This window comes from Triticum dicoccoides, chromosome 5B (genome assembly GCF_002162155.2).
Source record: "Triticum dicoccoides isolate Atlit2015 ecotype Zavitan chromosome 5B, WEW_v2.0, whole genome shotgun sequence".
Classification (NCBI taxonomy): Eukaryota; Viridiplantae; Streptophyta; class Magnoliopsida; order Poales; family Poaceae; genus Triticum; species Triticum dicoccoides.
This window is the reverse complement of record NC_041389.1, coordinates 233,981,618-233,997,297: the sequence shown is the minus strand read 5'-3', so window position 1 is coordinate 233,997,297 and position 15,680 is coordinate 233,981,618. Positions and strand designations below refer to the sequence as shown.

Below are 15,680 nucleotides of genomic sequence, written 5' to 3'. Positions count from 1 at the left end.
CAAACTATTTGGTCCATGAGGAAAGGACAAGCCCAAAAAATGTGCCATGTAAGCGGAGGCCGCAGCTTCCATAAGATGTCATCCTCAACTAGCTCATCCAGGTGCACCTCATGCAGTAGCATCCAAAGGGTGAAGAATTGCGCAATATGCTCGATGGAAACCGATGCAGTAGGGTAAAGAATTGCGCAACATGCTCAACGGAAACCGATGCAGGCGGTCTACAACTCACCACACCACAGCCGAATCATTGTGGTCGCCACTCAGCCTGTGCAAAACCAAACCGAAAACCAAAAACAGAACCAAAAGAAACCAAACCGAACCGAATTTCTGTTTTGTCAGGTTTCAGTTTCAGTTTTCAATTTAGAAAACCATATAACCTTCGGTTTTTTTGGTTAAAAACCGACGGCTTTCGGTTAAACCGAATTAAACCTAAACTCTTCGTTGTGTGTTAAACAACCAAAGCCCTGAGTTGATCTAGATCCCTCCCGTCGCTCCTCCTTTTATAGCCATCCACCCATCTCAATCCTGCTCGCTCCGCGAGGTGGGACTATTGCGTGGCGCGGCTGGCGCCCGAGTTGGTGGCTAGCGCCTGGCGCTTGGGCCTGGCCGCCTGGGCCCTTGGCTGCCCAATGCACGCGCTGGGGCTGGTGGCCTGGTGCTGCGCTTGGACCAGGAGCCTGGAGGCTACAGGCTAGCGCTATGGTATTTCATGGCATTTTTTCACGTACAAAAACTTGGAGGCTAGCGTAGTGCACGGGGTGCTCTTTCCCTGTCTTATCCTCAAAATTTCCTAGTACGTGCATACATCTCTATCAACGGCTCAGTGCCTCATCAGTCATATGCCTCGATCTGGTGCACGTCGTACATACATGATACATATATGCCCCCACCAAATCATGTATGATATCTAATGATTTAATTTATGTACATAGTTCTCAAAAGAAAAAACTAACCTACATACACAAATTGAATCATGTGATAAAAAAAATATGCATTGTTCAAAAATTCGCGTCCACTTTGGTTATTTTGGTTATTACCGAAACCGAACCGAAATTAAATGGTTATTACCGAAACCGAACCATATCTATGTATAAAGCCGTATAAACCGAAGTATAAAAACCGTATAAACCAAAAACCGTATAAACCAAATCGAATCAAACCGAAAAAACCGAACGCACACCCTGAGTCGCCACCCAGCAACCGCGAAGGAGCGGAGGCCACGGCAGCAATTCTCGTGGACAATGAGAAGACTATACCTTGCAAACTCGCCCTGTTTTCGCCATGTTGCTTCGACAACTGCTATACCAGTAATAGCGATCCCACCTCATCAAAAAGCAAATGTCATGGCTAATCTGTAAGCACAGATGGCCCTTCAAGCTCGTCCGCCAGAAACGATCGTTCTCTAATACCTGGAGCCGCCACCGATTCTCCAGGGATGTAGCCCATACCATTCAGAACAAACTTGCGACAAACCAGTTGACAACTAGCGAAACACTGAACCACAAACGCAACTCCTAAACACCGAACCACTGGTATTGAACAGACGCAGGGATATTAACAGGTACCGCTTCTAAAAGATCGCAAAAACTGAGCTGAAGGTTAGTATTATGGACAATTGCATCAATCTCTCCTATTATCATAGACACACTAAACTAAACAGCAAATAGTTTTAAGACAAGCACGGAGCCAATCTCACAAGTACTATATATATATTGATTTTGCTTCCTGGCAGACATAATCACTTCCTTCAACCAAAGGTTGAAGAAAGAACCAAAACACTAACCTAACAATCTACAATCCATCGGTGATCCCTCAGCTTGAGTTGTCCTTCGCAACCGAGCAGTCACTGTTTTGCTTTGCAGGATTATCTGCTTTGGCTGCAGGAACATTCTCCCAGTTCCCTGGCAAAGCAGCCGGACTCAGATTGTCGCCTTGCTTCAAGTCATCTGCAGAGTCCATGGAAATGTAACTTCCTTTCACTGCACTCGAAATTTTGAAGCTCAGCAACTTTGTGCTAATTTCATCTATGCGCCGTCGCCCACTAGTTTGGCAGATTCCTGATGTTAAGAGTCAGGAAACGTAGTAAGCAAAGCATATATATCAGGCAAGGAACTAAAATAGTTCCTAGCAAAAAGAAACAGTATAACAGTTAAAGAAATATGCTGACCTACTGACCCAGGAACCCTGTCATCTGGGCAAACTGCAGATTTTCCGGGAGATTTAGCTGCAGGCGTGCCAATTGAAATCTCATCTTTGTTCCACGTTTCCATATAAGTGTCTTTGGGCAAGCAAGATAGATTGTTGTTCTCCATTAATCCAGTATCAGACATGTCACTAATGCAAAGGCCCAGTTCCTCCATCTTAAAGTTAGGGTTCTCATTTGTCAATGCCGGTGTTTCTTCAGCTGGCTTCAGTGCCACTCCACTTTCTGATTCTCTACTCAGTGAGGGCTTGGGCATGCCACTTGATAGTATGGCTGGATCATCACTGTGCTCATAGTATTCCTCCTTATGACCCAGATTGGGTACATTGTTCTTCTGAGACCCAGAACCAAATAAGTAGCTTGCATTTTCATCATAACTATGGTCAGGTTCCTCAAATGCGTCAAACTCGAGCTCAGGGCCAAATTGCTCATCTGGCAATGAAGATGTTTCAGCAGTTAGCAGCAGTGTCGTTCCACTTACTGATCCTCCAAACAGTGCACATTCAGACATGAGAGTGGTTTGATCGTCAATGTACTTACTGCCTTCCTCTTTACGCTCATGTTGGAGCTTGGTGTTGATTTCTTCTGTACTCCTTTGAACGACAGTCTGACAAATGCCTGATAGAAGTGTCACAGCGCAATACAATAAGTAATTTTTTTAGGAATTAAAATGCATCAAGGTTAAAAAAATCCAATCAAGTCATCACAAATACTGACCTGATCCTAAAAGACTCTCAGCATGACCAATCATGGATTGTTCAGGAGATTTAGGTGCAGATACGTTATCTGGGAGCTCCTTTCCCTGGATAGGATTGGTGTGAGAGTCTTCATGCAAATGGAATAGATTACTCTTCACCGATCCAACACCAAATATGCCAATCGTTTCTTCACTACTAAAGTTGCGTTCCTTAAATTCATCCTCCTCCAGCTCGGAGCTAAGCTGCTTATCTGCTGAAGCCGATGTTTCCGCAGCATGCAGCAGGGTTATTTTCTGTTCATCTGAATAAAACAAATATATTTTAATGAAGCTTCTATGGTTAAAGTGTACAAACAAGAATAATAAAACTGAGGTTTACCAGGTTCGTCAGTATTTGATGTTTCATGAAGGGTGTGAGTGTCAGAATAAGGAACAAGTTCCAGTTTCTCTTCCTCCTTGCAGATCACCTCAGTATTAATATCCCTATAGGTTGGACTTCTCATTTTAATAAAAATGGCCAGATATCATTCAGTGCAGCTGTACTTATTTTAATCTGGAGAATTACCTTTTCACAAGATTACAATCCTCTGATGAATCCAACCGGGCAGATGCAATGCATTCTGTTTTCTGGCCGGAACTCAAGAATCCTACAAGAATATAACATAATTTAGTTCTTGTATTGCATAGAAAAATAGTAAACAGAGGAACAACAAGAATTTGATATTCTCCAACAGACACCTACTAGTAATCCCTCCCTGTCTATTTTTATTTCACATATTAGGTTTGTCTTAAGTCAAACTTTGTGAAGTTTGAATTAATTTGTACTAAAAAGTACTCCCTCCAGTCCTTTTTACTCAGCGTATTAGATTTGTGTCAAGTCAAACTTTACAAAGTTTGACCAAATTTATATTAAAAAATATCAACATCTACAATACCCAATATATATACTATGAAACTATATTTCAGAATGAATCTAACAATGTTCATTTGCCATTGTGAATGTTGATCTTTTTTTCTATAAGTTTGGTCAAAGTAAACATAAGTTGACTTTGAACAAAACTTATATGCAGACTAAAAAGGACCGGAGGGAGTATTAACATCTATTGCCAAATAAATACAATGTGTAAATATATTCCATGATAGATCTAATGATTTTAATTTTGTATTTGGATTGTTGATTTTTTTTTCTACAAATTTGGCCAAACATCAGAAAGATTGACTCATGACAATCCTAATATGTGAGGCAAAAAGAAACAAAGGGAGTAGTAGGTAAAAATCCATACCTTGTTCATCATCTCTCTCAGATGAAAACATACCCTTAATTTCTTCAACTATACTTAAATCTACAGGAGACCCTTGATGTGAATCAGGTTCTGAAGAAACCATTTTTTCAGCATGACAAATGTTGGAATCATCTTCATTCTCAGTACTTGGAAGCACAAGATCATCATCCACATCTGGTCCTTTAAATGACTCCTCCGAGAACAAGGGATGAAGCCCAATGGACGATCGTCTGTGATCTCGTGAACAGCTTTCAGTGTCATTCTTTATTGAGTACACTGCTTCCTCTGATAGAGCACCTTCATGTTTAAAATCTGGAATTGCTAAATCAAATGAAGGTGAAGGCTTCTCAATGGTAGCTGACACTGCTCTTGGATCACTGTCCTCCCAGCACACAGAAGCATCTTCGGGAGATTTTTGTTCAGCAGGGCCTTCAAAGAGCTCCATTTGCTGGTAATCATCCGTAGAACAATCCATTGGTAAACTGGAATCCGACGGAATATTTCTACAACTGTTCACCACAGATTCAGTATCTAAATAATTATTACCGCCTTTGTTACAGCTAAGACCAAATTCCGCAACTTCTGTGCCCGGCAACTTGGTGTTAAACTGCTCGTCTCGCATATTTGATGTTTCTTCAGCTGGAAGTGGTGGACCTACACTGTCTATGTCTTTTGTGCCAGCTTCAATCATATCATTACCGGCTCCGAAAGGAACTTGGTATTCTTTGCGCTCGTCGCATTGCTGCTTTTGGAGACCCTGCTGCAAAGCCTCGGTATTGGACCAATCTATTTCATCCGGGAAATCAGTTGATTCAAACAGGCAAGGATTAGAACTCAGATGCACATCACTGTCATCAGTACAAGCAATTAGTGAGGGGCTCAATAAAGCATCACCAAGACCAGAAGCATGCTCAACTGCAGTAGGTGAAAAATAATTAGATTCTGCTCAAGTATAGGAGCATGCTATTTGTATGACCGACAGGAAGCTGCTTATCTACTGATGAAACAATGTTGATATGAAACGTAGTTAACAAATTAAGACTCAAAGATTCGGAAATCAATAAGGTGATTACCAGGTCCGCTGACATTTATTTTTTGACACGAAGAATTAATGTCTGTAGGATGAACAGGCTTCTTATTTTCTTCATCATAGGCTACTTCCTCAGAATCGGCGTCCCTGGGATTGGAAATTCATAATTTGCATGTTAAAGCGGTCAAACAAAAACAATTATTATACATGCTTCTAGTGATTCTGAGATGAATTACACTTACTCCGTGATACTTGCAGCCTCCAAATCAAGCTGACCAGTTGCCACCTGCTCTTGTTCATGACTAGCCTTCATTAATCCTGAAAGAATACGTTATCATCCACATCATGTATTTAGCATTCAAACAGCTGAATATCACAACTTTTTTTTCCACAAGTTCATAGAAGAACATTGAAAGAACAAAGGAACTCTGTTATCATATACCTTCATTTTCATTATCTTGCTGAGAAGTAACCAGACAATCTTCACTTTTGGAAACTGTACTAAAATCTACACTAGTATCATGGTCTAAACCAGGTTTTGACTCATTAACTCCAGTTTCAGCCTGAACACTTGCTGAAGAAAGGGCAACACATTCACTGGGTTCTTCTATGCTTTCCTCCGAGAAAAGGGACGGCAAACTAAGTGGTTGTTCAACACCTAATGAACCTCTCTCATTCTTCAATGAGTGCGGATCTGCTTCATCAGGAAATCCATATTCATCTTTACACTCTGGTGTAGCTGAACCTAGTGCTGTCTTCTGTAGGGTACCTGACAAATATTGATATATTCCTCTTAAATTAACACATAACACAACGGGGCAACCAAACTTCTCATCCTTTAGAGATTTTATATAAGATCCTTACCTTCATGTACTTGTACATCATCCTGCGAGGAAAAGGGCTGCAGATCAAATGATGATTGTGCAATATTTAATGGATATCTTTCATTCTTCAATGAGTGTGGTCCTGCTTTATCAGGTGATACACATTCATGTTTACACTCTGGTGTAGCTGAATCTACTGCTGTATTCTCTACAGTGCCTGACAAATAATTATATATACATCTCAAATAAAATACAGCTCAATGTTGCAACTGAACAACACATCCTTTAAAGAATATAAATAATACTTCCTCCGTCTAAATATAAGTCTTTTCAGAGATTTCAATACGGACTACATACAGATGTATATAGACGCATTTTAGAGTGTAGATTCACTCATTTTGCTCCGTATGTAGTCCGCATTGGAGTCTCTGAAAAGACTTATAATTAGGAACGGAAGGAGTAGATTCTTACCTTGTCCTCCCTCCTTTAAGATAAGGGACTGCGGACCAAATGCCGATTGCTCAATACTTGATCTCTGATTCATCAATGAGTGGGGTTCTGCTTCAGCAGGTAAACCAAATTCATGTTTACACTCTGGTAAATCTGAACCTAGTGTTGTCTTCTCCATGTTACCTGATAGATATTTTTATATTCCTGTCAAATAATATATAGCTCAATGGTGCAAACAAGTCACCCCTCCTTTAGACAACAGATCCTTACCTTCTTGTACTTGGAAATCATCTTGTTCGTGACTAGCCTCCAATAATCCTGAAAGATCCTTACCTTCTTGTACTTGGAAATCATCTTGTTCGTGACTAGCCTCCAATAATCCTGAAAGAATACATTATCATTCCCATCATGTATTTAGCCTTCAAACAGCTGAATATCATAACATGTATGTTTTCCACAAAATTATGAAAGAACAAAGGGACTATGTTATCATATACCTTCATTTTCATTATCTTGCTGAGAAGTATCCAAACAATCTTCACTTTTGGAAACTGTACTAAAGTCCGCACTAGTATCATGGTCTGAACCAGGATTTGACTCACAAACCCCATTTTGAGCCTGAAATCTTGCTGAAGAAAGGACAACACATTTACTGCGTTCTTCTACACTTTCCTGCGTGAAAAGGGTCGGCAGACTACATGGTGATTGTTCAACAATCAATGAACCTCTCCCGTTCTTCAATGAGTGTGGATCTGCTTCATCTGGAAAACCACATTCATCTTTACACTCTGGTGTAGTTGAACCTAGTGCTGTCTTCTCTGGGGTACCTGACAAATTTTGATATATTCCTCTCAAATTAACACATAACACAACGGGTCAACAAATCCTTTAGAGATTATTATATAGAAGATCCTTACCTTCATGTACTTGCACATCCTCCTGCAAAGAAAGGGACTGCTGATCAAATAATGATTGTTCAATACTTGATGGATATCTCTCATTCTTCAATGAGCGTGGTCCTGCTTTATCAGGTGATACACATTCATGTTTACACTCTGGTGTAGCTGAACCTAATGATGTCTTCTCTACGGTACCTGACAGATATTTATACATTCCTGTCAAATAATATATAACTCAATGGTGCAAACAAGCCACTCCTCCTTTAGACGATCCTTACCTTCTTGCACTTGTAAATCATCTTGCTGAACCTGCTCCATGGGTAGTTTCTTGTCAGGACAGCCCACTTTAAGTCCTGCTTCCGTCAGTAGAGGCTCCATAGGTGTTGATGAATCAATCACAAACAAGTGATCACTGCTAGGCTCAAGAGCATCAGGCTTACACGGTGTGTTCTCCATGTTTCTCAGCAAGGCAGCTGCAGAATGGCTCAGGTTATCCACTTGCTTCACAGTATGGTGGGGATCCATAGCAATGTGGTTTCCTTTGCCTATGCTTGCACTAATTTGACAAATCCCTGATGAAAAAAATTGGAATCAGGAAACACAATAGGAAAAGTAAATCTCATACAAAGGAACTAACGAATTTATTTGACAAGACAAAAGAGGAACCATGCTGACCTACTGAACCAGAGACTCTCTCATCCATAGAAACTGCAAATTCATCAGGAGATTTAGGTGCAGGCATGCCCCCTGGTAGTCCCTGGTCATGGCAAGGATCCATTGAAGGGCCACTGGGGAGTTCCTGGACATGGCAAGGATCCATTGAAGGGTCCTTCATGCTGGACAGATTCTTGTTTCCCAAAGATCCAGTGTCAGAGACAATGCTACCATCTTTATCACAGCTAAGGCTTTGCACTTGCACTGAACCCGAGACTTTGTCATCCAGAAAAACTGCAGATTCTTCAGGAGATTTAGGTGCAGGCATGTCATTTGGGAGCTCCTGGTCATAGCAAGGGTCCATTGTAGGGTCCTTCAAGCTAGACACATGATTGTTTCCCAAAAATTCAGTGAGAGAAACATTGCTGCTGTCTTTATCACAGATAAGGCCTTGTTCTGTGTTACCCTCCAGCTTGGTATTAAGTTGCTCATCTGGAAATGGTGATGTTTCTTCAGCTCGGAGCACTGACATTCCACCCTCCGATCGTTCATCAAGTGCAGGTTCAGACATGTGTTGATTGCATTCATCTTTATGATCCTTGACACAAACCACATCTGTATACCTTCGCGAAACAGTTTGACAAATACCTGATGCAAAAAAGCTAGTCATGAGATGATATGGAGAGCAAATATTTTACTTCCTCCGGTTGACAAATAACTACTCCCTCCGTTCCAAAATAGATGACTCAACTTTGTACCAACTTTAGTACAAAGTTAGTATAAAGTTGGGTCATCTATTTTGGAACGGAGGGAGTAGTAGTGTTGTCAAACAGCATCTTCATTCAAACTTTTCAGATTCTTGACTGCCAATATTCTTTTAAATATTTAGATTGGAAACTTGAAAATCATATGCTAAGATATTTCTCATAACTCATAAGTATTTCAGAGAATTGTAATTTTGTTGGGTTTCATATGGTAGAAACTAGTGGTCAATGTTAAATCTTGCAGACCATGTCAATACCTAAAATGCCACTTTTGCGCAAAATAATGGGAGTACTATCGAATCAAACAGACAGTGTCTAAGATTAATCTAAACAAGTTTTCAGAAATATTTACCTGACCCTAAAAAGCTTTGATCCTCACATGATGTAGATTGTTTTGGAGATTCATCTTTACCACGGCTAAAGCTTTGTACTTCTAGATCATCACCCTCCAGCTTGCGCTTAAGCTGCTCATCTGGCAATACTAATGTTTCTACATCTGGCTGCAGCATTTTTCCACTTTCTGGTACAGCAACCTGTGCAGCTTCAGACGTGACACTTGCATGGATGTCTTCTGTGACTCTTGCATTGTGTAGATTGCATTCCTCTATATTATCCTGTTGAAGCCCTTCAGTATTAGAAGATGCTATGTGATTATCTAAAGCATCCACTGATTCTAGCGGTGAAGAATCCGAATTTACTTCATCAACAACAGTGGTGCTCTGTGAAATGCAAAATAGAGCTCCACTAACACCAGAAACGTGCTCAGCTGCAGTAGGAGATGCAGAGGTCAGTCTAGAGATATCCATGATATTCCTGAATTATAGAAGATGAAAACAAGATTTTGTGCATAACAGACACTAAAATCAAAAGAAATCAATTAGGAGATTACCAGGTTCATCCGCATGTGATTTCTCATGGGGAGCATTAATGTCCGAAGGAATAAGGTCCGTTTCCTCTTCCTCATTGCAGATCACGTCCTTTCTAGTAGTATCCCTGTAAATTGCATTTCCCAGTTTTAGAAGAGTGGCCCATAGCGTTCATCATATCTGTAATTTTACTATTTTATGTATCCAAAATACATTTACCTTACTGTATGATGCACATCCTCTGACAAATCCAACTGAACAGATGCAACCCAATCTTTTCTGAGGGTGGACAATGAAAATCCTGACAAACAAATTGATTTCAGTTTTTATTTTGCACAGAATAACATGAAGAGATTTAAAAAAAAGGAACAACACAGATCAGATAATCTACAATAGAAACCTGTGAAAGATTTCAAAAGATATACCTTCTTGTTCATTATTTTGCTGAGACGAAAACATTAAACCTCCACTTTCTTCGATTCTGATTGAATATTCATCAGAGCCTTGATATGAGTCAGGTTTTAATGAAACAACTGTTTCAACTTGGCATTCAACCTTGTGAACATCTGATTCTTCCATGACATTTTTAAAAAATGGACTAGTGTTATCTGTATCAGGTTCTTCTATGTTTCCCTGTGAGAATAGGAACTGTAGCCCAGTGGGTGATTGTTCAAGATCTGGTGAGCACCTTGCAGCATCATTTTCTATTGAGTCCAGGGCTTCCTCAGATAAAGCACCTACATGTGTACAGTCCGGAATAGCTAAATCGGACGGAGGCTTCTCAGTAGTACCTGAAACATTATTTGAACAAATATGCATTACTTCAAAAGCAATTGTACAGAACAACATGATAAGAAAGCAAATTCAGAGTAACAATAACACTGAGTTACTGACCTACTACTGTGCTCTCAAGCTCGACCTCCAAAATGTTACTAATATCTTTACCATGGCTGATGCTAGATTCAACGACTGTGCCCTCCAGCTGAGTGTTAAGCTGTGAGTCACGCAAATCACATTTTTCAGCTGGGGAAGGCAGCACCCCACTTTCCAAGCTATTAGCACTACTGGCAACATCAATCATATCACTCGTGTGGCCACCACAAGCAATTTGGTCTTCCTTCTGCTCTTCAGCAGGCATGACTTCTTCCAAAGATGCTGTTCTACTCCTCTTTGCAGGTCTTCCCTTTGAAGCTGTTGGCTTTGATGGTAGCGGTGATATCGCTAGCTTCGAAGATCTGTGTCTTGTTTGCCGCAGACTCGCATCATTCTGAACAGAACGTTGGAGTTTTGTTTGTGCGCTTCTTGTGCAAACACTTGACTCTTCCCTCCTGACAATTTCACTGTGATCCTTGCTCTCCTTATCAACCGCATTAGGACCAGCCGGTTTACGCACTGATGTCCTCACAGGAACATCTGGATTCGATTCTTCTTGAGAACCCTTAATGTCTTTTTCAATCACATGTGGGACAATTTCTCTGTGATCCTTGCTCTCCTTATCAACCGCGTTAGGACAAGCCGGTTTACGCACAGATGTGCTCACAGGAACTTCAGACTTTGATTCTTCTTGTAAACCCTTACGTTCTTTCTCAATCACATGTGGGGCAACAGATTTGTGTTTTGATCGCCTAGATGGTTCTTTCACTAGTAGTTGTTTCTCCAAGTGTCCACCCTTAGCACATTTCATTTTAGTGTGATCACCATTCTCATTATTGAACTGTGGATCAGGATTCATATCTGCAGGTACAGCCTTCCTGTCCTTCTCAAGCACAGCCGGAACAAATGATTTCCGTGTTAACCGTCTAACAGGTTGCTTGACTGTTCGTTGCTTCTCCAAGTCTTCACTCTTAGCACTTGAACACTTCTCGCTGCTGGCTGCTTCACAGTGATCATTCTTCTTACTATTAACAATAGCAAGAGCAGGTTTCCGCGTTGACCTTCCAGCACGTGCTTCTGGAATCATGTCTGTAACGATGCTCTTTGTTCCTTTCTCAGTCATAGCCGAGACAAGAGATTTCTTTGTTGGTCGCTTAACATGCACTTGAGGAATCATTTCTTTTGGGAGAACCTTGCACTCTTTCTCAAGTATAACTGTGGCAACAGATCGCCGGGATGATCGCCCAACAGGTTTTGTCACTGTTTCTTTGATCTCCACAGGTTTTGTGAGACCCTTGGACTCTTTCTCAAGTATAACTGGGGCAAGAGATCGCCGGGTTGATCGCCCAACAGGTTTTGTCACTGTTTCTTTCATCTCCACATCTCCACGCATACCTTTGGTTTCGTGCTCAAGAAACGATGGAACAACAGATTTCCGCATCGATCTTCTCACAGGCCCAGGTACCTCTACGTGCATGTCCATAGCAGAAGCCTTACCATTGCTATCAGAAAATGGGATTTCACCGCCATTTGTCGCTACTGTAGCCTTGCGATTCGACATTTTCCTCTTTTTGGACCCCACATGCCCGTCTTGCTTAGCCACACCATCTTCTACGCTGTCTTTGGCGGCATTGAGCATGGTTGGGCGAGCTACCTTCAAGTCAGTACTGCCAATTGTCTGAATAGCTCTATTCCTCAAGACCCTTGTAACTGGAGCATCATTTGAAACATCTGGAACCATATGTTGCCCTTCATCCGAGTTGACATTCTTGGTTTTTCTCCTCTTCTTCGCAACGACAATGGGTGACGTCGCAGCAGCTGGTACTGAGCTTGATCTTGTAGTCCTACCAGATATTTCCACCTCAGCAACCTTCTCGACAGCAGTTTTGCCTTCCGGCACCTTTGACCTACTTCTCTTATTTTCAGAAACAGTAGGCAACGGTGGGTCAGCCACAACCAATCCAGATCTTAGAGTTCTGCCAACATGTTGAATTTCAGTAGGTTGCTCCTTGACACGATGTTGTTCCTTCAGATCTCCTGCCGTCTTCCTCCCTCTTTTGTTGTGAACAACAGGAGCCGGTGCGGCAGCAGGCTCAGACTGAACAGCACTAGACCTTGTGCTTCTACGAGAAACTCCAACTTGCACACTGACATCTAAATTGTCAGCGTCATTCTCCCTGGTCTTCCGCTTCAGCTGATGCTTCCTACCAACTGCTTCTCCAGCGTCCAGCTCTTGTTGCTCAGCTTTGGCAGAGGTTTTCCGGCCTACAGCTCCAGTCACCCTCTCAACCACATCACCTGCACCCAAATTCGCTGCATTCCTCCTGTGTCGCCTCGTCACAGCATCTGCACCTGCCTGTCCGGCATCAGTTTCGTCAGCAGAATCACCGCCAACTTGGGAACGCGTTCTCCGACGATCCCCTCCACTTTCTTGGGCGAGAGAGAGAGGCTCCGCGGCCCTCGGCCTGCCCCTCGTCCTGGCAACAACAGGCGACAACAAGAGGCGTCTGCCACCCACCTCCGCCTCCTCCTCTTCCTCCAACACAAACGTCACCTTCTTGGCCGCATCCGAATCCCCGCAGATTGATCGCTTCAAACACCCCTTCCCCACAACGACGCCGACCGCATACTCCTCCGCACCGCCAGAAATCTGCAAAGCGTTCAAACAAACACAAGGATCAGTCCCCTCCATTTCCACAGCCGCTCGTGTCGCGTGAAGCATGGCGAGGAACCTAGGGGGAAAAGCGAGGGTTCGAGGAGAGCGAGTGGGGAACCCACAGTCCATACCGAGAGCGTGGCGGCGAGGCGGGCGGCCAGGTCGGCGTTGGATCCGTTCGCCTTGAGGCCGTGCTCCTTGCAGAGCGCCTGCAGTTCCCGCCGCTTCATCGCCGCGAAATCCATCTTAGCCGCGCGCACGAATCCAAACCCACCCCGCGGGTCACCACGATCCGGCGAGAGCACCGGCCATCTCCGCGGATCCCTCTCACTGCTTTCGAACTTGCGGAGGGGGCGGGGGAGGGCGAAGGCGAAAGGAGATTATGAGCGCCTCTCGCGGATTTTTGGTTTGGGATTTCAATCGATCGAATCCCGAGCGTCGGGGGATTTCGGGTTCGTAGCGGCCGGGGAATGCAGGGCTAGTGGGTGGGGTACTGACGTGCGGGTCCCGGAAGGGCGGTGGCGGTGGGAACAGTGTGGCAGTGACAGAGAGGCCCGAGGCTTGCTGCGGAAGGAGGCGTGGGCTTCGAAATTTGGGGCTTCCCGCCCAGTAAAAGACGCGAAATTAAACCGGGCATGCCCGCCAGTGCGGTTATACGGTGACGCGTTGCCAGGTATTCGGCTGATGGGTGGGGTAGGGGAAGACCAGCGGTTAGTTGGGTCGCTGCGTCAGTGATGAAGAGGAGGGTACGCGTATAGACTTTTTAATTTCTGAGGGAGGTATAATGGTGTGGACTGTGTGTACGTAGCACCGGGTTTCGGGTGAGACAAACCGCGCGCCCTTCGTCCCACCGAGGTGCTTGTGCATACGGGACTTTTGTTCCAGTAGCACTACCTCCGTCCGCAAGTTTTTTCTTTTTTTTGAAACGGAGGCAAAATATTTGCCTCATCGACTAATTAAGAAAAAGAGAATTGCTCAGTTAATTTTCGGAAAACCGGGCAAAAACCGATACAATTAAACGACCCGAAACAGGCTACTCGGAAAGCACGAAACACCGTGACCACACAGACAACCCGTCACATGCTCCTAACACATAACAATCGTACCTCACCACACTTGCACAACTCAACAGAACCATGACAAGAACACCAACAACGATGAATCGAACAATCAAAGCCACATCGACAACACAAGAAACTCAGCACCATCCATCAAGAAATCGCAGACGCCTTCCCATTAGCGCACACACCGGCCACATCAATATCCTTAACCACATGCACCTCCGACCCGAAGGACTCAGAAGACTCCTCTGGATGCTCACATGACAGACATGAATCATCTCCCTCACACGAGGTCACTAGTGAGTAATAGCACTACCTCCGTGGCTCGGTCCGCAAGTTATAGCAACAGGAGAGAGAATGTTTGTACAAAGCTAATATATTTTATGTTTTGTTAGAGCATCTTCAACAAACACGCAATACGCGGCGCTCAAATGATTTTACGGGCCGAAATAGCAATTTTTTGCGGGCAGCAGAGCTCTGGCTTCAGCAGGCGCGGTAGATATACGGCGCTCATGTTCAGCACAAACAACATTTAACATTCAAATAGAACCATGAAGATCAAACACATAAAAAATAAATCAATAATAAATAGTTCAATTTATTACAACTCAAACAAATAGTTTATCATCCAATACAACAAATAGTTCAATAATACAACATCAAACATACAAATCACTAGTTTTGTCGGCCATTTCATTATGCGGCGGAGGGCTCCGAGGCACGTTGAATAGCATGATAGGAGGCAACAAATCGGGCCATCCTCGCAACCCTCCGCCGCACTCGCACGGGACGTCCCAAGAGCTCATACTTGGAATAGTCTAAATCTTGCCCACGTGCATTCTCTCAAAGGGAAGTAATTTCGGTAACACATCCTCGTCTCCCCCGACTCCACTTGTGCTTATCTCTTAGCTTTACTTTATGCTTGCTTTACTTGTGTTGCTTATCTTGCTTACTTGTGGTGTTGGCATTGCTAGCATCATATAGGTTGTTCAACTAGTTGCATATTTAGACAACATATTTGTTGCTAACCCTAACTTGTTAAGAAAAGCTAAAAATTGGTTGTAGCCTATTCAACCCCCCCCCCCCTCCTAGTCAACCACTAAGGGAGTCCTGGACTAGGGGGTGTCCGGATAGCCGGACTATCATCATCGGCCGGACTCCAAGACTATGAAGATACAAGATTGAAGACTTCGTCCCGTGTCCGGATGGGACTTTCCTTGGCGTGGAAGGCAAGCTTGGCAATACGGATATGTAGATCTCCTACCATTGTAACCGAATCTGTGTAACCCTAGCCCTCCCCGGTGTCTATATAAACCGGAGGGCTTTAGTCCGTAGGACAACAACCATTACAACAATCATACCATAGGCTAGCTTTTAGGTTTAGCCTCCTTGATCTCGTGGTAGATCCACTCTTGTACTA

At 43.3% G+C, this 15,680-nt stretch overlaps 1 protein-coding gene across 3 annotated transcripts; it reads right to left on the bottom strand.

Moving 5' to 3' along the window:
* Nucleotides 1-1,568: 1,568 nt before the first annotated feature.
* Nucleotides 1,569-13,664, bottom strand: LOC119308182. Of its 3 annotated transcripts, XM_037584302.1 has the most exons (23): nt 13,331-13,664; nt 10,565-13,193; nt 10,096-10,461; nt 9,890-9,971; nt 9,694-9,797; nt 9,157-9,570; nt 8,062-8,688; nt 7,665-7,958; nt 7,405-7,581; nt 6,985-7,314; nt 6,758-6,868; nt 6,509-6,670; nt 6,078-6,254; nt 5,656-5,982; nt 5,456-5,531; nt 5,257-5,360; nt 4,184-5,098; nt 3,466-3,547; nt 3,280-3,383; nt 2,921-3,202; nt 2,744-2,821; nt 2,168-2,635; nt 1,569-2,057 (listed from the first exon to the last, which is right to left on the bottom strand). In XM_037584302.1, exons 1-23 carry the CDS (start codon nt 13,442-13,444, stop codon nt 1,813-1,815), a joined length of 8,268 nt encoding a protein of 2,755 aa, XP_037440199.1. In that variant the 5' UTR covers nt 13,445-13,664; the 3' UTR covers nt 1,569-1,812. The 3 variants fall into 3 exon arrangements, with proteins under 3 accessions (XP_037440199.1, XP_037440197.1, XP_037440198.1); XM_037584300.1 differs by having other exon boundaries at nt 2,168-2,821; XM_037584301.1 differs by having other exon boundaries at nt 2,168-2,821; nt 6,821-6,868.
* Between the last annotated feature and the right edge of the window lie 2,016 nt (nt 13,665-15,680).